Here is a 24775-nt window from a genome sequence, read left to right as displayed (position 1 = left end):
AGACACAGACAGCCAGCACATACCAGAGCTCTGCCGTCCTCTTTATATGTTTCACTCTCTGCTTGTAGCTGTGCAGCGGGGTTGCTTCTGTCCTGCTACACCACTCTCTGCTCCAGCACCTCTTTCTGTCCCAGCTACTCCTGCAGCACCTCTCTGCCCCAGCACCTCTTTCTGCCCTGTCTGCTACAGCATCTCTCTCTACATTTATGCTGCAGCACCTCTCTCTGCCCCAGCTGCTGCTGCTGCAGCACCTCTCTCTGCATTAGAAGCTGCAGAGTAACATGTATAAGCGGCTCTACTGTGGCATAATGTATATAAGCGACTACTGTGGTGTGACGTGTATAAACGCCTCTACTGTGGTATAATGTGTATAAACGCCTCTACTGTGGCATAACATGTATAAGCAGCTTTACTGTGTTGTGTAACATGTATAGGGGCATAAAGTGTATAAGGGGTACTACTGTGTAGTGTAATGTGAATAACGAACAATACTGTGTGGTGTAATCTGAATTAGTACTATTCTGTGGCCACTCCCCTTTCCCATGAAGCCACGCCCCTATACTTTTATTGCACACCTTAAGCATGTAACATGCACCCAATCCAGTGCGAAACATACCCTTGCTCCGGGCTCCATGGAACCTAGCTACACCTCTGCTCAAAGTAAATATATATCTTTAAGTGATACAAATTCTATAATTACCAATCAACAACTGGCACCATTTCATCATCAGGCTGGTTTCCCACCACATGATCAATGAAATTTAGTTTACAACAAGGCCTGTAAAACAAAACAAGACAGCAACATTAACATGAGTTCTAAAGTTGGGACCAAGCTTTAATAAACGTAAGACAGCTGGAGAGGGAAAGGGAATTATTGCCAGGGAATGATATCACATACAGACTTATTACAGGTGAGGGGACAAGACGGACTACAGACAACGGACAGTCCTTCAATATAGCAATGGCCGCATGCTACTTCCTTTGTAAATGACCATTGCAATGTGACACTGTTCCTGCTAAACTTCACTACTATTTATAAATGAAGTAAACATCACAACGGACACTTCTGTTAATTTGAAAATAAATTAAAAGCAGTAAACTGGCATCATACCTGAGGCACATTGGGGGCCATTCAGACCTGATCGCTCGCTAGCTATTTTTTGCAGTGCTGCGTCCAGATAGTCGCCGCCTATAGGGCAGTGTATTTTTGCTTTGCAAGCGTGCGAATGTCTGTGCAACCGAGCACTACAAAAAAGTTTTGTGCAGTTTCTGAGTTGTCCAGAACTTTCTCAGCCGCTGCGATCCCTTCAGCCTGTCAGGTCCCGGAATTGACGTCCGACACCCGCCCTGCAAACGCTTGGACATGCCTGCGTTTTCCAAAACACTCACAGAAAACGGTCAGTTGCCACCCACAAATGCCCTCTTTATGTCAATCTCCTTGCGACCGGCTGTGCGAATGGATTCTTCGTAAAATTCATCACACAGCAATGATCCGCTTTGCACCCGTACAACACGCCTGCGCATTGCGGTGTATACGCATGCGCAGTTTTGACCTGATCGCAGCGCAGTGAAAAAAATCTAGCATGCGGTCTGAATGACCCCCATAGTCCCTCTATTCTCCCACCACCCAGGCAGGTACTTACAGCTTCGGCAGCAGGGGATCCTTAAACAGAGGTGGTTGAAATCCAGGTAAGAAAATGCCAGTGTAGTCCAGATTTTCCACCAGTGTGTGAGTTGTGTCTCCATACTGAATGCAGGAAGGAAGACTGTTCAGTTTATATAGCCATAAATATGAAAAGAGCCTCATATTTATTTTTCTTTTAGGGGATATACTGATCTGGATGGCCACACCCCTAAGCATGGGCCCCTATCACTACATCTCCCCCGGGGGGCCCTTCATGCCCCAGTCCATCACTGACTGTATGTACAGAAGTAACCAGGCACTGCGCCTATTTTAACATGTATGTGACTAAAACTGGCATTTCCGGGTTGCACAGAGACCTGTCCTCAGGGCAGGGGCGTCAGAAAGTTTTTTTGCTTGGGGAAGGCCAACATAAAATCTCTATTTGGCACCCCTAGCTTCTGGCCACCATAGATGGGTCGATTGCACCTGTATGGAACTCTAGAGCAGCTGGGAGTGAGTGGCCTCTTGTATACATTACACCTGGTAGAGCCCATTACACACATTATGCCTGGAACAGCCCATTATACACATTACGCCTGGTAGAGCCCATTACACATGTTACACATTACATCTAGTAGAGCCCATTACACATTACACATTACGCCTGGTAGAAACCATTACACATGTTACACATTACGCCTGGTAGAACCCATTACACATGTTATACATTACGCCTGGTAGAGCCCATTATACAAATGTTACACATTATGCCTGGTAGAGCCCATTATACACACTACGACAGGCAGAGCCCATTACACATTATGCCAGGTAGAGCCCATTACACATGTTACACATTACGCCAGGTAGAGCCCATTATACATATTACACCAAATATAGCCCATTACACACTTATGCCAGGTAGAGCCACTTGTACACATTATGCAAGGTAGAGCCTATTATACATATTACACCTGGTAGAGCCCATTACATGTTACACATTATGCCTGGTTAGCCCATTATACACGTTACGCCTTGTAGAGCCCATTACACATGTTACACATTATGCCAGATAGAGCCCATTATACACATCTGCTAGATAGAGTGACTCCTCCTCCTCCGTATTGCTCCTCTCCCTACTCCATCCCCACAGCCAGCAGCTATGCTGCTGCTTACCTCTGCTGTCACGAGCAGCACGTCTCTGCAGAGCGTAGACACTTCAGGAAATGTGGTGGGGTTGGCGGAGCCAGGGCCGGCCTGAGCCTAATTTTTTTGGTAAGCAAAAATATATTTTGGTGCCCCTTAATGGAATATATAGGGGCATGGTTTCATGTGGATGAGGCATGGCCACAGAATAGTTACTCACATTACACCGCACAGTTGCATTCGTTACTCACATTACACTGCACAGTAGCATCCGTTACTCACATTACACCGCACAGTAGCATCCGTTACTCACATTACACCGCACAATAGCGCCCGTCATATTACACCGAACAGTAGCGTCCGTCACATTACACTGCACAATAGCGCCAGTCACATTACACCGCACTGTAACGTCCATCAAATCACACCGCACAGTAGCGTCCATTACATTACACCGCACAGTAGCGTCCGTCACGTTACACCGCACAGTAGCGTACTTTACGTTACCCAGCACAGTAGCGTCTGTCACATTACACCACACAGTAGTGTCCGTCGAATTACACCGCACAGTAGCATCCGTTACATTACACTGTAGGGGAGAGAAAGAGAGAGAGAAAGGGGAGAGAGGAGGAGAGAAAGTGGAGAGAGAAAGAGAGGGGGAGAGAGAAAGAGAGAGGGGAGGGCGAGAGAGTGAAGGGGGGGTGAGAGAGAGAGGGGAGAGAGAGAGAGACCTTCTCTGACATGGTCCCAGCTCCCTGTCCCTCCAGCAGCTCTTTGCCATTGTGTCCCACAGCAGGTCATCTCCTTATGTTCCCTTCCCCCAGACCCCTCTAACCTTTGCCTAGTGTGAGCCACAGAGTGGAGGGCCGGGCAGAGGAGGACCATCATCTTGGAGCCGCTGGGAGCAGCGGCGAGCAACCATACAGACAGGCAGGCAGGCGGGAGAGGAGGGCTGGGCAGAGGAGGCACATCACCGTGGAGCCGCTGGGATCTGGTGGGCGGCCGCACGCTGTACAGTGAGTGAAGGTGACTCACTTACCGTCAGCAGCGGTTCCCTCCACTGACCGGCGCTCTATGCGGCTGCAAAGCCTGCGTATGCATTGCGCCGGTGCTGGGCGGAGCACACGGGGAATGCAGCTTCAGCGCTGTCGGCTGTGTGAAGAAACAGTAGCAGTGCCGGATGCACCGCTGCAGTGCTAATACAGCGCAGGCAGCGCTGAGAAGCTGCTGTTGGTGGCTGCACGGGCATTCAGTTGTGGGTCCGGGTGGATGGCGCCTCTCTCATGTTTTGGGGGGAGCGAGTTGCCCCCTTGCCCCCACATTCCGACGCCCCTGCCTCAGGGTATGCAAGTGCTGTCCAGATCCTCAGTTTTGTCACCTACTGTACATGTGAAAATGTCCCTTAGATAATATGCACAAATATGGAACCCCCTCCCCCCCCCCCTCCATTCAAATCATGCATTATCTATATAATTATGCAGAAAAATGATTACAGCAGACCATATTTATTTTACTAATTTCAGTAGACAAATAAGTGAGTCTGTTCTGTTGAAGTGGATCAGGCTTGATCCTGGGTGGTCATTCAGAGTTGATCACTCGCTAGCAGTTTTTAGCAGCCGTGCAAACGCTATGCCGCCTCCCACTGGGAGTGTATTTTAGCTTAGCAGAAGTGCGAACGAAAGGATCGCAGAGAGGCTACAAAGTTTTTTTTGTGCAGTTTTAGAGTAGCTCAATACCTACTCATCGCTTGCGATCACTTCAGACTGTTAAGTTCCTGTTTTGACGTCACGAACACGCCCTGCGTTCGCCCAGCCACGCCTGTGTTTTTCTTGGCACGCCTGCGTTTTTCCGAACACTCCCTGGAAACGGTCAGTTGACACCCAGAAACGCCCTCTTCCTGTCAATCACTCTGCGGCCAGCAGTGTGACTGAAAAGCTTCGCTATACCTTGTGTGAAACTACATCGTTCGTTGTAATAGTACGACGCGCGTGCGCATTGCGCCGCATACGCATGCGCAGAAGTGCCTTTTTTTGCATCATCGCTGCAGAGCGAACGAATGCAGCTAGCGATCAACTCGGAATGAACCCATGGTTTTGCCCAACTGCTAACAAATTTGCTGCTGCGATCAACTCTGAATTACCCACTCAGTGCAGTGCACCTTCCCAGGTTAGCGGGGCTGAACCAGCATGGCAGGATTACATTAAAGGAATGATTTCCAATATTTCTACTAAATTGTCCCGCAATGAGAAAGAGACGCAATACTTAAGACCGTCTGTGGATGAGTTTATGAACAAAGACTCAGTCCCCAAACCAGCGTCTCAGTCCCCTACCATTTGTCCACAAAAGCGAACTCTGGCCCATGTCCTGCAGTCTGATTCTGACGCTGAAGAGTCAGACATGGAGGAGGGGGAGGTGGATACAGAAGGGGAAGATGCTGCTTTGTCACAGGGAATAGCAGCTCTTATAGAAACTATAATACCCCTTTTACACTCGCATGAAAATCCCGGGATTTTGCACGTGAACGCGCATCATCCCGGGATTTTTGTCAGTGTGAAAGGGTACAGGGTTAATTTTTCCGGGACGAGCATCCCAGGATTTCAACCCAGGTCTCGTCCAGGGTTGGTCCCGGGACCGTCCCGGGAAGCTGTGTAGTGTGAAAGGGCCCATCCCGGGATTCACTATCCCGGGACTGTTAAAAGGCCTTGGATTGGAGCTTTCTTGGGCTCAGAAAAGATGATGTCATCTTTCAGAGCCCAGGGGAGCGTCCAGGAAGCGTTTGAGGAAGGCAGCATGGCTACTTGGACAGACCAGGAGGTGAGAGAGTTGCTGAGCATTAGGGGAGAGGAGGAAATTATGAGGCAGATCACAGGCACAGTTAAAGATGCAGTGATTTATAAAAACATCTCCAAGATGCTGGAAGCCAGAGGAATCATCCGCACACAGCAGCAAGTGATCAACAAAATGAAAACTCTTAAAAAGCATTTCATGAAAGTGCATGACAACAACCGGAGAAAGAGCGGGTTTGGCCGTATCGACTGGCAGTACTATGACATCTGTGCAAATATCTTTGGACACACAGCTCTCTGCAGTCCGGTGAGTCTGTCTTCCAGTTCACAATACACTGCTACAGAAGGCACTCCAGAAGAGACACAGACAAGCAGTGACGTCTGCCCATCATCACCGTTGTTAATTGACGACACACCTGAGGACAGCGACACATCCTCCCACCCGTCCATCAACACATCTAGAAACGAAGACAGCATAACTGCAACCATTGAAGACGTCGTGGATGCTCAGACCAGTGACAGTGGGACTGTACAAAGTGCCGTCACCCCAACTTTACAGAAAAACAGTAAGTACATGTTTACAATTGATAAAGCTGATTTATATACAGGAATGAAAAGCTATACCTTCAATACACTCTAAATACACTTTAACCTGAAGCCGCTACGGCCTTTGTACACCGTTTGCGTACAGAGTCCCGTACCGTGTACGGACTTTGTGTACAAACGCCACGCTGGGGGTACAAAGTACACACAGCGCTACACACCCAGAGTAGCTAGTCGCTCATTTTGTATTTCTTCTCTTCACAGTTTACAACGTACCGCCTAGAAGGAAGAAAGTGAGCAAAGCGGAGCAAGTGGCTAAAGCCATGTCAAATGTCCTTGTTGACCAACTCCGAGAGATGGACGCTGCAATGTCCGCACAGGAGGATGCAAGGCTCGACAGGTTTCTAGAGGCAGAACGCCAAATGCATGATTCATTTCTTACCCAGGTCATGACAATGCAGGAACGCATGAGTAGAGAGCAGTATGAACGTCACAGGGAATTGCATCAAATTAACATGGCGTTCTTTGAGCATATGAGCAATACCTCAAGAGCACCAACCCAACACCACAACTCACAATACCCTGAGCAGGGTTTTTCCTCATTTAATCCTGGCCCATACTATGCCCCAAATACTGCACCATCTAGCGCGCAAACCTCAGAGTTTACTGTATTGCGCAATTTGCCCTGAAACACAGTGAAAGTTCTTTTGTTGTTAAATAACCACAGTGTGGTCAGTGTTTATGCACAACTGTTTGTGCATTCTTTATTTGTTTTTCTATGTTCTGTTCTGTTTTGTATAGTGTCTACATTAAAGCACTTTTTATTTATTTTTGACACAGTAATAATATACTGCAGGGACACTGTATTTTATGGTGTTGTTTCTCCAAGCCTACCAGTGTTTTTATTTTATTTTATGCCAATCAAAACTTGATTGCAAATCTATGCATAACATAGCCAAATGTGCGTAAGGTAACAGTAGACCATGTTTTCAGTGTTTTCTACATTGTTTCTCCATATATACACAGTTGCTGGCAATGTGTTTTTTTTTTTTTGGGGGGGGGGAAATCATAAAAAATGAAACCAAATATCAAAGGTGAAATAAAAAAAATTTAATTTGCCAAACATGTTGTGTTGATTCTTCTTCACCCCTCCCTTTGTTGACTAGTGTGACCTCATCTATGTGAGCCAGAAAAAGGCCATTTCTAATGACATACATATGCATTTTCAGGGATATCCCGGGATCAGTGTGAATGGGGCTGTCCCGGGTCGATCCCAGGTCTTAGTGCAGTGTGAAAGGGGTCAGTCCCGGGAATGCATCCCGGGAAGCATCCCATGAGTGACCCGGGAGTGCGAGTGTAAAAGGGGTATAAGAGATGTTCTGCAAATTCCTGATAAGATGACAGAGGAGTGTGAGGAATCTTATTTTAATGTAAAAAAGAAGTCCTCAGTCACTTTTCCTGTGTCAAAGGAATCGAATACCCATGGGTTATTCCTGATAGGACATTTCAAATCCCTATAAGGTTACTCTCATCTTTTCCTTTTCCTCCTGAGGATAGGAAATAATGGGAACATCAACCGATAGTGGATGCATCAGTGTCCAGGCTGTCCTGGAAAATAGTATTGCCTGTCCCTGGTGCAGCTGCTCTAAAAGTCATGGCTGATCGTAAAATTGAGACTACACTCAAATCCTTGTACACAGCTCCACTATAGCATGTGCGTGGATTACAAAAGCCATTGCTAAATGGTCAGGTAACCTAATTGAGGGGTTAGATTCCTTACCTAGGGTGGAGATTGTTTTACTCCTGCAATATATACAGGACTCTGCAAACTTCATGGTGGAAGCCATAAAAGAGATATGCTTGCTTAATGCACACACCACTGCTATAGCAGTGTCAGCACGCAGGGGCTTGTGGCTACGCCAGTGGACCTGCTGATGAAGATGCACATTTATTGGCATGTTACTCAATCAGATTGTGATGTCGCTCAGGTGCTAAAAGGGAGGGGTAATTCTGGGTAAGAGAAAAACATTTTGCTATCCCTAATGCACACTGAGTGAGAAATAACACTACATAATGGTGGTCATTCTGAGTTGTTCGCTCGTTGCCGATTTTCGCTATGCTGCGATTTATCGCTAAATGCGCATGGTACGCAGTGCGCATGCGCTTAGTTATTTAACTAAAAACTTAGCAGTTTTGCTGTTCGTGCGGCGCTTTTCAGTCGCTCTGCTGATCGTGAGTGATTGACAGGAAAGGGGCGTTTCTGGGTGGTAACTGAGCGTTTTCCAGGAGTGTGCTAAAAAACGCAGGCGTGTCGGGCAAAAACGCAGGAGTGTCTGGAGAAACGGGGGAGTGGCTGACCGAACGCAGGGCGTGTTTGTGACGTCAAACCAGGAACTAAATGGACTGAGCTGATCGCAATCTAGGAGTAGGTCTGGAGCTACTCAGAAACTGCTTGAAAATTTTTAGTAGCAATTCTGCTAATCTTTCAATCACTAATCTGCTAAGCTAAGATACACTCCCAGTGGGCGGCGGCCTAGCGTTTGCAATGCTGCTAAAAGCAGCTAGCGAGCGAACAACTCGGAATGACCACCAATAATCAGATAATACAGAGATCTTAGTTGCGTATATCTGCAGATATAGGGTTAAGCCCCCAGGCCGAACGGCAAGGCGTCTCTGTCACTGGGGGTCCCTAATACAGTGACAGAGACACCTTGCCATTCGGCCTGGGGGCTTAACCCTATATCTGCAGATATACGCCACTAAGATCTCTGTATTATCTGATTATTATGTAGTGTTATTTCTCACTCAGTGTGCATTAGGGACTGCTGATGCGGACTCCAGGAAAGGCGTGGAAGGTCTACCATTCACAGGAGAGACCTTATTTGGAGACGAACTAGACAAATGGATCTCCAAAGCTACTGTGAGTAAGTCTACATATCTTCCTTCCGTAGCTCCCTCAGCCAGGAAAGCTTACGCAGCTTCAACCTTTACAGTCCTTTTGGTCGGCTAAGTTTAAGGGAAAATCCAGAGGTGCTTCTACAGCCACCAGAGGCGCAAGAGGTAAACCACGCAATCCAGCATCTGACAGTTCTCAGGAACAGAGCTCAGGCTCTGTTTCCTCAAAGCCTTCAGCATGACGGTGGACTGCGATGCCTGGAGGACTAGCAGGTGGGAGCCCGACTAAAATTCTTCAGTCACATCTGGACAAATTCGTGCCGGGATCCCTGGGTCATAGATTTTATTTCCCAGGGCTACAGACTGGAGTTCCAAGAGCTCCCACTTTACAGATTCTTCAAATCAGGCTTACCAGTTTCACAAGAGGCAAGTATAACTTTAAAGGACGCCATTCAAAAACTGGTACTGACTCAGGTCATTGTCCCAGTTCCACCTCATCAGCAAAACAAGGGGTATTATTCCAACTTGTTTGTCGTACCGAAACCGAACGGTTCGGTAAGCCGATTCTGAACCTCAAGTCATTGAACCCGTACTTAGAAGTGTTCAAATTCAAGATGGAGTTTCTGAGAGCGGTGATCTCAGGTCTGGAGGAGGGGGAATTCCTAGTGTCTCTAGATATCAAGGATGCGTACCTTCACATTCCGATCTGGCCACCTCATCAGGCTTATCTACGGTTTGTACTGCAGGACTGTCACTGCCAGTTCCAGGCCCTGCCATTTGGTCTCTCCAAGGCACCGAGGGTGTTTTTCAAGGTGATGGCAGAGATGGTGTTTCTACTCCGCACACAGGGCGTAATCCCGTACCAGGACGATCTTCTGATAAATGCGCCATCCAGGGAGTGGTTGCTGGACAGCATTGGTCTTTCAATCAGACTTCTGAACCTTTCTAAATCTCACCTAGAGCTGACACGGAGGCTTCCATTCCTGCGAATGATCCTGGACACAGAAAGTCGCAGAAGGTGTTCCTTCCATTGGAAAAGGCATTAGTAATACAATCAACGGTTCAGGATGTCCTGAAGCCCACCCGGATATCCGTGCATCTATACATTCACCTTCTGGGGAAAATGGTGGCCTCTTATGAGACGCTTCAATACGGAAGGTTTCACGTAAGACCCTTCCAGTTTCAACTGTTGGATGAATTGTCCTAACAGCATCTTCACATGCACCAGAGGATCCGTCTGTTGCCAAAAGTCAGGATCTCTCTTCGTCGAGGGTTGGAGGTTCGGTATTCAGAATTGGATTCTGTTAACCACAGACGCAAGCCTCAGAGGTTGGGGAGCTGTCACCCAGGGGGTGCAGTTTCAAGGAAGATGTTCAAGTCAGGAAGCCGTCCTTCCAATCAACATTCTGGAACTCAGGGCTATATACAACGCCCTTCTGCAGGCCTCATATCTTCTTCAAGGTCAGGCCATTCAGTTCCAGTTGGACAATGTGACGGCAGTAACGTACATAAACCGAACAAAAAGCAGAGCAGCAATGTCAGAGGTGTAAAGAATTCTCCACTGGGCAGAAAAACATGCTGTGGCTTTGTCAGCAGTCTTCATTCCGGGAGTAGACAACTGGGAAGCAGACTTCCTCAGCAGACACGACCTGCACCCGGGGGAGTGGGGCCTTCACCCGGAAGTGTTCAGGTGCTTGACACGTCGATGGGGATATCCACAAATTGACATGATGGCCTCTCGTCTCCACAAGAAGTTCAAGCGTTATTATTTCAGGTCAAGAGACCCACAGGCAGTGGCCGTTGACACTCTGACGACTCCATGGGTCTATCAGCTGGTGTACGTGCTTCCTCCACTTCCTCTGATCCCAAGAATTCTCAAAAGAATAAAAAGGGAAAAGGTTCAAGCAATACTCATTGCTCCGGACTGGCCAAGAAGGACCTGGTACGTGGACCTTCTGGAGATGCTTCTCGAAGATCCATGGCCTCTACCTCTTCGTGAGGATCTTCTGCATAATTAGGGCCCATTCGTCTATCAAGACTTACCGCAGCTACAATTGACGGCATGGAAGTGAACGTCTGATTCTAGCCAGGAGAGGGATCCCTGAGAAGGTAATTCCGACTATGATCCAAGCCAGGAAGGGGGTAACATCTAAACATTACCACCGTATTTGGAAGAAATACGTCTCTTGGTGTGAGAGCAGAAATTATTCTGTAGTGGAATTTCATCTGGGAAGTTTCCTGCTTTTCTGCAGGCAGGTGTGGATGTGGGCTCCATAAAAGTCCAGATGTCGGCCTTATCCATTTTCTTTCAGGAAACAATTGGCTTCTCTCCCTGAGGTCCAGATGTTCTTGAAAGGTGTTCTGCACATCCAACCTCCCTTTGTGCCTCTGACGGCACCTTGGGATCTCAATTTGGTTCTGCAGTTCCTCCAATTTAACTGGTTTGAACCATTACCGAAGGTAGACATAAAATATCTTACTTGGAAGACCATCACACTGTTGGCCTTGGCTTCGGCGAGGCGTGTGTCGGAACTGGGGCCGTTGTCTCACAAGAGCCCCTATTTAATTCCCCTATTTAATTTTCCATGAGGATAGAGCTGAACTCAGAACTCATCAGCAATTTCTTCCTAAAGTGGTGTCGGCGTTTCACATCAACCAACCTATTGTGGTTCCGGTGGTTACCGACACCTTTGCTACTTCAAAGTCTTTGGATGAGGGCTTTGAAGGTGTATGTAAAGAGAACAGCTCGTTACAGAAAATCGGACACACTGTTTGTTCTTGATGATCCCAATAAGATTGGGTGTCCTGCTTCTAAGCAGTCAATTGCACACTGGATCAGGCTCGCTATCCAGCAAGCTTATTCCACGGCAGGCTTGCCGGTTCCAAAATCTGTACAGGCCCACTCTTCTAGGTCGGTGGGTTCTTCTTGGGCGGCGGCCTGCAGTGTCTCGGCTTTACAGCTCTGCCGAACAGCTTCTTGGTCAGGTTTGAACACGTTTGTTAAGTTCTACAAGTTCGATACTTTGGCCTCTGAGGACCTTCAGTTTGGTCAATCAGTTCTGCAGGGACCTCAGCAACTCTCTCACCCGGTTTGGGAGCTTTGGTACTTCCCTATGGTACTAAATTGAACCCCAGTATCCTCTAGGACATAAGAGAAAATAAGATTTTAATTAACTACCAGTAAAATCTTTTCTCGTAGTCCGTAGGTGATACTGGGCGCCCGCCCGATGCTTTGTTCTTCCTGCACTGTTACTTGGTTAAGTATTGTTGGTTCAGCTGTTGCTGTTCCTGTTTCCAGTTTGGTTAGCGTAGCTATCCTCTTGTTTGTGTGTGCTGGTTCGGAATCTCACCACTATCCTTTTTAATCCTTCTCTCAAAGTATGTTCGTCTCCTCGGGCACAGTTTCCTAGACTGAGTCTGGTAGGAGAGGCATAGAGGGAGGAGCCAGCCCACACTATCAAATTCTTAAAGTGCCCATGGCTCCTAGTGGACAGTCTATACTCCATGGTACTAAATGGAACCCCAGTATCCTCTACAGCAGGGGTGGGGAATCTTTTTACTACCAAGGGCCATTTGGATATTTAGAAAATCCTTCGGGGGCCATACAAAAATTCTCAACTTAAAAAACTACCCTGCCCCCCAGTATGTCTGCCCCTTAGAGGTACTGTGTGCCGGAGGCGCGCGCGCCCAAAAAATGGGTGGGGCCAATTAAAATGGGACGTGATACACATATGCCCCCAATAGTGCAGTGCCAGATCCACAGTTGCCCCCACAGTGCCAGATCCACAGTTGCCCCCACAGTGCCAGATCCACAATTGCCCCCACAGTGCCAGGTATACAAATGCCCCCACAGTGTCAGGTATACAAATGCCCCCACAGTGCCAGGTATACAAAATCCCCCACAGTGCCAGATCCACAATTGTTCCACAGTGCCAGGTATACAAATGCCCCACAGTGCCAGGTATACAAATGACCCCACAGTGCCAAATCCACAAATGCCCCCACAGTGCCAAATCCACAAATGCCCCCACAGTGCCAAATCCACAAATGCCCCCACAGAGCCAGGTATGCAAATGCCCCCACAGAGCCAAATCCACAAATACCCCCACAGTGCCAGGTATACCAATGCCCCCACAGTGCCAAATCCACAAATACCCCCACAGTGCCAGGTATACCAATGCCCCCACAGTGCCAAATCCACAAATACCCCCACAGTGCCAGATCCACAAATGCCCCCACAGTGCCCCCCCCCACCCCACTGTGCTGCTTACCACTGCTGCTGCTCCATCCGGCGGGTGTCAGGGGGCTCAGGGCAGGGAGGAGAGCACGGCTATGTCAGGCAGCGGCGGCAGCGTGTATGACTTCAAACCAGCCGCCGGTTCGTGAGCCAATCAGAGCTCGCAGACCGGCAGCGGCGGCTCCTGATAGGCTGCCTGTCCGCGAGCTCTGATTGGCTCACGAACCGGCGGCTGGTTTGAAGTCCTACACGCCGCCGCCCGACATAGCCACGCTATCCTCCCTGCCCTGACAGCTGAGACACGCTGCCGCCGGACTGAGCGGCGGTGTGTTGCACTGACACAAGCGGGTGGGCCGGAGCAAGCGGCTTTGCGGGTCTTATACGTCCCGCGGGCCGCAGGTTCCCCGCCCCTGCTCTACAGACTACGAGAAAAGGATTTACCGGTAGGTAATTAAAATCCTATTTTCTTGGGTCTACACAGGTGTCAGGATGTTGAATAAGTGTGAAACAGTTATTCAACACATATATATATATATATTTCAGTATCATATAAAATGAATAGCTAAATAAGCATTTAATACCGTTTGAATCACTGCAAATTTCACTCTTCCGTATTTGTCTTCTTCAATCCAGGGCTCCTTTACTATTGTCGCTCCTCTGTCTCTGGCTTTCTGTTAATAGAAGATAGCACAGTAAGCACACATCTTTATGGTATCAGAGTAAAACAAGTGTAAAGGATTGGTTGACATACTGCATGTTTATTTCAATGTGTGGATTTGCTAAAGCTGGGTAACAGCTGTTAGGTACCTTGCGGACCAAGGTGGTCATTCCGAGTTGTTAGCTCGCTAGCACTTTTTAGCAGCCATGCAAACGCATAGTCGCCGCCCACGGGGGAGTGTATTTTTGCTTTGCAGGAGTGCGAACGCCTGTGCAGCAGAGTGCCTGCAAACACATTTTGTGCAAAACAAGACCAGCCCTGTGGTTACTTATCCTGTGCGATGATTGCTGCGACGAGTGACACGGTAATGACGTCAGATACCCGCCCAACAAACGCCCGGCCACGCCTGCATTTTTCCAAACACTCCCAGAAAACGGTCAGTTGACACCCCTAAACGCCCTCTTTTTGTCAATCTCCTTGCGTTCGGCCGTGCGATTGGAATCGTCGCTGGAACCAGTACAAAACCACAATAGACTGCATACCCATATGATGCGCGTACGCAGTGTGGTGCATACGCATGCGCAGATTAGCCATTTTTGTCACTGATCACTACGCAGCGAACAACGGCAGCTAGCGATCAACTCGGAATGAACCCCCAAGTTAGAGAACCACTGCTTTAAACTTTGAAAGTCCCTTTCATTATGGAGTATAGTTTTGCTTGGCTTTTTATTATATAAACCTTTTCTATTGAAACAAGCTTTTGCCGAGATCGGTATGGGATCCCGGCGGTGGGGATCACGGCGGTCAGAAGACCGTCACCGGAATCCCAACAGGAGGAATCCTGGCAGCGAACACAGCGTGTCCACTTTCTGGCTCGCTGCGCTCGCCGCGCATCGAGTCGGGTGGTAGCAAGCCTGAATTCCGGGCTTGTGTCGGTATTCCAACTGCCGGCATTTCACCGTGTGGTCAGGATTCTGGCTTCGGTATCTTGCCCGCCGGGATGTTAGCCTCATACCTTTTTGCCAAGTTTGCGGCCAAATTCGGAAACATTTTTGGCCTTTTATTTCTTATGGTAGAGCTCACAATGCTTTGCTGACGTTACCTAATGCTGTGATTAAATGACTATTACCATGAAATAATTCTCAAAGCTCTTAATATTTACTCCAAAATTCATTCTATGACTTTGTGTATGGCAGCCTATACCTACATGGATTATTATATATCATATTACATTTCTTCAATGTAGTTATCATTGTAGGTAATACCATTTGATTGGAGCACTGTAATAATATATTTACATCAGCACATACTGGCTTACTTACACATACTGGCTTACTTACACATACTGGCTTACTTACAGTATTTATTATAGGACTGGCTGAATTCACCTTGTGTATACAGGGAACAGTGGTAAAAGGAGGGGATGGTGAAGGGAGGGAGAAAAATTAGGGCAAGGTAGATGGGGAGACACTGGTTGAGAAAGCATCAATACATTATTATATTCATATATATATATATATATATATATATATATATATATATATATATTTTGGCAAATACATATACTTTGGCAAATATATATTTTTGGAACATTCTTTGGAAGAGATTTTAATTTCTCCAATAATGTGGACATTTGTTAACAGCGTGCTGCAAAGTTCTCTTTTCCTGGAAGAACGGAGCCATTGATGAGATTTCATATTTTGGTTAGGCCAAGTACACATCAAGACGATTTGTTCCTGGCCGATCTGACAGCTGACGGGACAATTTATCACGCCGTGCGTACAGATTGCACAGCGCACAATACTGATGGCAAGATCCAGGCAATTAGATGCCCAGTGTGGGAGGGGCGAGCGCAACAAAGTTCCTTGCGGGCTCGGTAGCGAGCTGCGCTTGACACAGGTTCTATTCCCACGCTATGGGTGTCGTGGACACCCACGAGTGGGAATAGTCCCTGTTGGTTGGCATGCCGACCGTCGGGATAGTGAGGGGACGGGATGTTTGTGCCGGTATTGTGACCGCCGGTCACATAACTACATCCCGATGTACACTACCATGCTGCTTTTCAGGCTCTTCCAAAATATAGTTTCTCTAACGTCCTAGTGGATGCTGGGGACTCCGTAAGGACCATGGGGAATAGACGGGCTCCGCAGGAGACTGGGCACTCTAAAGAAAGATTTAGTACTACCTGGTGTGCACTGGCTCCTCCCTCTATGCCCCTCCTCCAGACCTCAGTTAGAATCTGTGCCCGGCCAGAGCTGGGTGCTTTTAGTGAGCTCTCCTGAGCTTGCTAATAAGAGAGTATTTTAGTTAGGTTTTTTTATTTTCAGAGAGCTTCTGCTGGCAACAGACTCTCTGCTACGTGGGACTGAGGGGAGAGAAGCAAACCTACTAACTGCGGCTAGGTTGCGCTTCTTAGGCTACTGGATACCATTAGCTCCAGAGGGATCGAACACAGGACCTGACCTTGTCGTCCGTTCCCGGAGCTGCGCCGCCGTCCCCCTCGCAGAGCCAGAAGTCAGAAGCCGGCAGAAGCAAGAAGACATCGAAATCGGCGGCAGAAGACTCCTGTCTTCACATGAGGTAGCGCACAGCACTGCAGCTGTGCGCCATTGCGCCCACACTACCCACACACTCCGGTCACTGTAGGGTGCAGGGCTCAGGGGGGGGCGCCCTAGGCAGCAATTAGGATACCTCTTGGCAAAAAGACACATATATACAGCTGGGCACTGTATATATGTACGAGCCCCAGCCATTTTATTACACAGACCCGGGACTGAAGCCCGCCGCTGAGGGGGCGGGGCCTTCTTCCTCAGCACTAACCAGCGCCATTTTCTCTTCACAGCTCCGCTGAGAGGAAGCTCCCCAGGCTCTCCCCTGCAGTATCAAGGTAGAAAAAGGGTAAAAAGAGAGGGGGGGCACATAAATTTAGGCGCAAAATTATCATAAACAGCAGCTACTGGGTAAACACTAAGTTACTGTGTAATCCCTGGGTTATATAGCGCTGGGGTGTGTGCTGGCATACTCTCTCTCTGTCTCCCCAAAAGGCCTTGTGGGGTCCTGTCCTCAATTAGAGCATTCCCTGTGTGTGTGCGGTGTGTCGGTACGTTTGTGTCGACATGTTTGACGAGGGCGGTTACGTGGAGGCAGAACAAGTGCAAGTGACTGTGGTGTCGCCGCCGACGGCGCCGACACCTGATTGGATGGATATGTGGAAGGTGTTAAATGATAATGTGAGCTCCTTGCATAAAAGGTTGGATAATCAGTCAGGGTCTCAACCCGTGTCTGATTCTGCAGCTCAGAGGCCGTCAGGGTCTCAAAAGCGCCCACTATCCCAGTTGGTTGACACAGATGTCGACACGGATTCTGACTCCAGTGTCGATGACGATGAGGCAAAGTTGCAGCCTAAAATGACTAAAGCCATCCGATACATGATTATAGCAATGAAGGATGTATTGCACATACCGGAGGAAAACCCTGTCCCTGACAAAAGGGTATATATGTATGGGGAGAAAAAGCAAGAGGTGACTTTTCCCCCTTCACATGAGTTAAATGAATTATGTGAAAAAGCATGGGATTCCCCCGATAAGAAAGTGCTGATTTCCAAAAGGTTGCTTATGGCGTACCCTTTCCTGCCAACGGACAGGATGCGCTGGGAATCCTACCCTAGGGTAGATAAAGCTCTGACACGCTTATCTAAAAAGGTGGCCCTGCCGTCACAGGGGTGGTAGTCATGTGACCGCCGGTCGCCTGACCGACAGTCACATGACCTCCTCCGTGAGCCCGACGGCTCACTATCCCGATGGTCGGCATGCCGACCAACAGGGACTATTTCCACTCGTGGGTGTCCACGACACCCATAGAGTGGGAATAGAACCCGTGGCGACCGCAGGTCGCCACCGAGCCCGCAGCGTAGCGAGCGCAGCGAGCCCGCAAGGGGCTTGCTGCACTCGCCCCTCCCCGCCGGGATCCCGGCGTCGGTATGCTGCCGGGATCCCGGCGTCGGTAAGGTGACCGGCGGTCAGGAGACCGCCGGTCACCCGTACTACACCCCCGTCACAGGATACGGCCGCCCTAAAGGATCCTGCAGATAGGAAGCAGGAAAGTATCCTGAAGTCTGTTTATGCACACTCAGGTACTATACTGAGGCCGGCTATTGCGTCGGCCTGGATGTGTAGTGCTGTGGCAGCATGGACAGATAATCTGTCTGAGGAAATGGATATCTTAGACAAGGATACCATTTTACTGACCCTGGGGCATATAAAAGACGCTGTCCTATATATGAGGGATGCCCAGAGGGACATTTGCCTACTGGGCTCTAGAATAAATGCAATGTCAATTTCTGCCAGAAGGGTCCTGTGGACTCGGCAATGGACAGGTGATGCCGACTCCAAAAAGCACATGGAGGTGTTACCTTACAAGGGTAAGGAATTGTTTGGGGACGGTCTCTCGGACCTAGTTTCCACAGCTACGGCTGGGAAGTCAAACTTTTTGCCATATATTCCCTCACAGCCTAAGAAAGCACCGTATTACCAAATGCAGTCCTTTCGATCACAGAGAAGCAAGAAGGTCAGAGGTGCGTCCTTTCTGGCCAGAGGCAGGGGTAGAGGAAAGAAGCTGCACAACACAGCTAGTTCCCAGGAACAGAAGTCCTCCCCGGCTTCCAGTAAATCTACCGCATGACGCTGGGGCTCCACAGGAGCCAGGAGCGGTGGGGGCGCGTCTCCGAAATTTCAGCCACCAGTGGGTTCGTTCACAGGTGGATCCCTGGGCTATACAGATTGTGTCTCAGGGATACAAGCTGGAATTCGAAGTGATGCCCCCTCACCGTTACCTCAAATCGGCCCTGCCAGCTTCCCCCATAGAAAGGGAAGTAGTGTTAGCGGCAATTCACAAGTTATATCTCCAGCAGGTGGTGGTAAAGGTTCCCCTCCTTCAACAAGGAAGAGGATACTATTCCACAATGTTTGTGGTACCGAAACCGGACGGTTCGGTCAGACCCATATTGAATTTAAAATCCCTGAACATTTATCTGAAAAGATTCAAGTTCAAAATGGAATCGCTCAGAGCGGTCATTGCAAGCCTGGAAGAGGGGGATTTTATGGTGTCTCTGGACATCAAGGATGCGTACTTGCATGTCCCCATTTATCCACCTCATCAGGAGTACCTCAGGTTTGTGGTACAGGACTGTCATTACCAATTCCAGACGTTGCCGTTTGGCCTGTCCACGGCACCGAGAATATTTACCAAGGTGATGGCGGAAATGATGGTGCTCCTTCGGAAGCAAGGGGTTACAATTATCCCATACTTGGACGATCTCCTCATAAAGGCGAGGTCCAGGGAGCGGTTGCTGATCAGCGTAGCACACACTCAGGAAGTGTTGCAACAGCACGGCTGGATTCTGAATATTCCAAAGTCGCAGCTGATTCCTACGACGTGTCTGCCCTTCCTGGGCATGATTCTGGACACAAACCAGAAAAGGGTGTTTCTCCCTGAGGAGAAGGCTCAGGAGCTCGTGACTCTGGTCAGAGGCCTCCTAAAACCAAAACAGGTATCGGTGCATCACTGCACGCGTGTCCTGGTAAAGATGGTGGCGTCATACGAAGCCATTCCCTTCGGCACGTTCCATGCGAGGATCTTTCAGTGGGATCTGTTGGACAAATGGTCCGGATCGCATCTTCAGATGCATCGGCTGATCACCCTGTCCCCCAGGGCCAGGGTGTCTCTTCTGTGGTGGCTGCAAAGTGCTCACCTCCTCGAGGGCCGCAGGTTCGGCATACAGGACTGGGTCCTGGTGACCACGGATGCAAGCCTCCGAGGATGGGGGGCAGTCACTCAAGGCAGAAACTTCCAGGGGCTGTGGTCAAGTCAGGAGACTTGTCTGCACATCAATATCCTGGAACTAAGGGCCGTATACAACGCCCTGAGTCAAGGGGAGCCTCTGCTTCAAAACCAACCAGTGCTGATTCAGTCAGACAACATCACAGCAGTGGCCCATGTAAACCGCCAGGGTGGTACAAGAAGCAGGGTGGCAATGGCAGAAGCCACCAGGATTCTTCGTTGGGCGGAGAATCACGTGCTAGCACTGTCAGCAGTGTTCATTCCAGGAGTGGACAACTGGGAAGCAGACTTCCTCAGCAGGCACGACCTCCACCCGGGAGAGTGGGGACTTCATCAAGAAGTCTTCACGCAGATTGCAAATCGATGGGAACTGCCACAGGTGGACATGATGGCGTCCCGTCTCAACAAAAAGCTAAAAAGATATTGCGCCAGGTCAAGGGACCCTCAGTCGATAGATGTGGACGCACTAGTAACACCGTGGGTGTTCCAGTCGGTCTATGTGTTTCCTCCTCTTCCTCTCATACCAAAGGTGCTGAGAATTGTAAGAAAAAGAGGAGTGAGAACTATACTCATTGTTCCGGATTGGCCAAGAAGGACTTGGTACGCGGAATTGCAAGAAATGCTCACAGAGGACCCGTGGCCTCTGCCTCTCAGACAGGACCTGTTACAACAAGGGCCCTGTCTGTTCCAAGACTTACCGCGGCTGCGTTTGACGGCATGGCGGTTGAACGCCGGATCCTAGCGGAAAAAGGCATTCCGGATGAAGTTATTCCTACGCTGATAAAGGCTAGGAAGGATGTGACAGCAAAGCATTATCACCGTATATGGCGAAAATATGTTGCTTGGTGTGAGGCCAGGAAGGCCCCTACAGAGGAATTCCAGCTGGGTCGATTCCTGCACTTCCTACAGTCAGGAGTGACTATGGGCCTGAAATTAGGGTCCATAAAGGTCCAGATTTCGGCCCTCTCCATTTTCTTCCAAAAAGAACTGGCTTCACTGCCTGAGGTTCAGACGTTTGTTAAGGGAGTGCTGCATATTCAGCCCCCTTTTGTGCCACCAGTGGCACCTTGGGATCTTAACGTGGTGTTGAGTTTCCTGAAATCCCACTGGTGTGAGCCACTTAAGACCGTGGAGCTAAAGTATCTCACGTGGAAAGTGGTCATGCTGTTGGCCTTAGCTTCGGCTAGGCGTGTGTCAGAATTGGCGGCTTTGTCATGTAAAAGCCCCTATCTGGTTTTCCATATGGATAGTAGAGATGTGCACTTGAAATTTTTCGGGTTTTGTGTTTTGGTTTTGGGTTCGGTTCCGCGGCCGTGTTTTGGGTTCGACCGCGTTTTGGCAAAACCTCACCGAATTTTTTTTGTCGGATTCGGGTGTGTTTTGGATTCGGGTGTTTTTTTTAAAAAACACTAAAAAACAGCTTAAATCATAGAATTTGGGGGTCATTTTGATCCCAAAGTATTATTAACCTCAAAAACCATAATTTCCACTCATTTTCAGTCTATTCTGAATACCTCACACCTCACAATATTATTTTTAGTCCTAAAATTTGCACCTAGGTCGCTGGATGACTAAGCTAAGCGACCCTAGTGGCCGACACAAACACCGTGCCCATCTAGGAGTGGCACTGCAGTGTCACGCAGGATGGCCCTTCCAAAAAACACTCCCCAAACAGCACATGACGCAAAGAAAAAAAGAGGCGCAATGAGGTAGCTGTGTGAGTAAGATAAGCGACCCTAGTGGCCGACACAAACACCGTGCCCATCTAGGAGTGGCACTGCAGTGTCACGCAGGATGGCCCTTCCAAAAAACCCTCCCCAAACAGCACATGACGCAAAGAAAAAAAGAGGCGCAATGAGGTAGCTGTGTGAGTAAGATAAGCGACCCTAGTGGCCGACACAAACACCGTGCCCATCTAGGAGTGGCACTGCAGTGTCACGCAGGATGGCCCTTCCAAAAAACCCTCCCCAAACAGCACATGACGCAAAGAAAAAAAGAGGCGCAATGAGGTAGCTGTGTGAGTAAGATAAGCGACCCTAGTGGCCGACACAAACACCGTGCCCATCTAGGAGTGGCACTGCAGTGTCACGCAGGATGGCCCTTCCAAAAAACTGTCAAAGTCAGAAAAATATCACGATGCACACTGCCATATTTGCACCTCATACAGGTCTGCGCTGCGCATGCGTGCGCTCTCCCGTGCGTGCGCATACTCGCTGTTGCGGGCACCCGCGGGCGCGCGGTATGTGCATTTACGGTAGAGTTCATGTGTTCGTAGCGTGCGACTCAATCGTTACATATTTTCACTATATAATGTATTTTGTAGATCATGGTCCCTTTGATAGAATCTGAAAGTTTGGTTAATGTAGAATGTTCATGAACAGAGAAATCCCCCTTTGTTTGATACGAAGGGTCAGACAGGAGTAATACAGTGGTGTTTAGTATCCATCGGAAGAGTATTTAATTAGCAATATTCCGGTGTTGGTTTGAAGCGGATTAATCGCTCGTGCGAATAATTATGGACATAAGAAGTTTATGTCCATTTACTGTATTTGCACTTACTTATCCATGCGGCGGGAAACCCAGTTTCCCTCCCACCTGAGCTGTTGGAAATAGTCACAGCCCACCTGTATGAATCAACCTATGACCTTTTGTTATAATGCGAGGAGGAATTCCTGTGTCCAATGAACAATGAGATTGTAGGGACCATTGAATTGTATTGTGTGTGGGGCATAAATAGACAAGCCGATCACATCCAGCTCTCACTCTTCAACGGTTATCATTGCTGAAAATCGGGAGCTGGATGTCCAGAGGCGCATGCGATCGTTTCCTTTGTGCGTAAGTTTTCTCCGCAATCATATTGTCTTTCTTTGTTGTTATGGGCCATATCTCTCTCTTTCTCTCTCGTCTCCTCTTTCTCTCGTAATCCCTTAAACGTAATAGTATTGTATTGTATTTCATGTGTAGTTATCTGGTTAGGTAGTCTATGTTATATTGTAGTGTATGACTTGTATTGTATTAATTCTTTTGCAAGTATAACATTCATAATATATATATTAGGCGTTGGACCCTAAGCACGGTATCTGTGTATTTCTTATAGTGTTAAGTATTCTCAGAGCGTCGGTGACGCTCAAACAGCTTTTAAGTTAACAAGGTTACACTGTGTTGCATCTACACCCTATCTCTACACTAAGGTTTTACAGCATATTACATTGTTTATGGTTTAGATATAAAGGTTTAACATTGTGAGCGTCAGCGCCGCTGGTGATCTCCTCGTGGTCCCGAGCGTCCGCTACGCTATAGCGAATCATTACGTTAGTCGGCAGCCAATAGCGTGCCTGCCTGTGATCTCTTGGCCGTGAGCGAACGTGACGCTTGAGCGTCTCGACCACGGCTAAGCGATCGTTACGCAACGAGCGTACCCTTACGGTACTCCATACGTAAATAGCGTACAGTGTTCTTAGACCTCACGAAGGGTTTTATATAAGATAAATATTTAGCTTTAACAATTGGCGGCTCGTCCTGTCCTTCACATATCTCTGCTAGGTAATTTCAGCAGACATTATCCATCAGCAAAGGGCGGGAGATCATATTCTTCGCAGTGCTGACGGGATAAGCGTCTGCTTCGCTTAGTAAAGGGTGCTGAAGGAATCCGGAACCGGAGGTAAGAACAACACGCTAGTGTCTTTTAAAACTGTTTATTTCTATCTTGCGTACACACGCACATATCTGCATTTCTTTTTCATTCGTGTATTTTCATATATCACTCTCCTGTTTGCCATTTTATAATTGATAAAACGTGCTAAGAGAGATTTGTCGCTATTCCATAGTTAAAGTGTAAAAGCACACACGCAGCTCTACCTAAAGGTAAAAGGAGAGATTGGTGTGTTGCGCGGTAGACGATCGAGGATCATCTACATTGATAAACGTGTTAGTTGTGTTACGGTGGACATTGGTTTTGTGTACACGTGTCTCTAACAAAGGGCTGAGACTCGCGTACGCAAAGGCCGACGCACGCAGCGTAAATTACGCAACGGAGCGTCTGGGTACGCCCACGTAACTCAAGTCACACGACAGTGTTGATTTTTAAGTAGCGCAACAGGCGATAAATAGCGCAACAGGCGATAAGTAGCGCATCAGGCGATAAATAGCGCAAATCTATTTTAAATCCGAAATTTAGATTAACAGATCCTTCTCCAAATTCACAACACATCTGGTCTAAAGAAAATTTCTGCGCAGAAATAGAAATAGAAGCAAAAGTGTACGTGTGGTGAGTGAGTGTTTTGTATATATAAGTTTATACAATTTTACAGGTTGAACCACAAGAAGTCGAGTTCTCGCAGAGGTACATACATGTAAGTGACGTGCATGGTGGCTAGGGAGGCATCTCTGGTTAAACATAAAATTTGAGCAGTAGAGAATAGTAGACCAGGAGGTCATACTACAGACCGGGAGGTCCAGGTACAGCAGACTAAGAAGTCTGCCATAAAAGAGAAAAGGGCACAACCCAGGGGGTTGGTGCAAAACCCATATAGGCCAATAAAGCTCTGGCTGAAGGAATTCGCAGCCGAAATTTTCGATTCCACTGGTCGTTCAGCACATAAGATTAGTTGCTTATGTGCTGAACGATTGTACCGCACGTAATTGTGTACATTAGTTAATCTGACCAGTACCATTTGTGTACAAACCCGGTCGTAAAACTATTTGTACACTCTGATGTGATTTGTGTAATTTTTTATTTTCTGAAGGGAAGTTCGCTGGTCACTCAGGAATTGTCCAACAACCAATAGTTACTGGAAAGAGTAAGTGTTCTGCGGATATCCCTCGCATGTTCCAGTAAATAGAGGTTCATAGGGGCCCTGGGTCGAGTACGCCAGCACTAAGGCAGTGTGTGGGTCGTATTGGTCGGCGTGGGCGAGTGAGTGGGGTACTCGGTAAACCGCCACCGTCAGCCTATCGTGAACATTTTGGTTTTTGTAAGGGTTCGCTGAAGACCCTGAAATAAGGTCAGAGGTGGTGAAAGCAACGCCTGCAAGTTATGGGGGCCAATTGTT

General features: G+C 48.2%; 1 protein-coding gene across 1 annotated transcript in view; it reads right to left on the bottom strand.

Moving 5' to 3' along the window:
- HPD (4-hydroxyphenylpyruvate dioxygenase) overlaps positions 1-24775 on the bottom strand; it is a 114449-nt gene that overhangs the window by 23682 nt on the left and 65992 nt on the right. Inside the window, exons 8-10 of the mRNA XM_063964475.1 lie at positions 13810-13899; positions 1644-1747; positions 701-778 (exon numbers count right to left, since the gene is read on the bottom strand). Coding sequence (XP_063820545.1) covers positions 701-778; positions 1644-1747; positions 13810-13899 — 272 coding nt within the window. The remainder of the gene's footprint in view (positions 1-700; positions 779-1643; positions 1748-13809; positions 13900-24775) is intronic.

The sequence above is a fragment of the Pseudophryne corroboree genome, chromosome 1 (genome assembly GCF_028390025.1).
Source record: "Pseudophryne corroboree isolate aPseCor3 chromosome 1, aPseCor3.hap2, whole genome shotgun sequence".
In the NCBI taxonomy this organism is placed as follows: Eukaryota; Metazoa; Chordata; class Amphibia; order Anura; family Myobatrachidae; genus Pseudophryne; species Pseudophryne corroboree.
The sequence above is the reverse complement of the archived record's forward strand: the minus strand, read 5'-3'. Positions and strand labels throughout refer to the sequence as shown.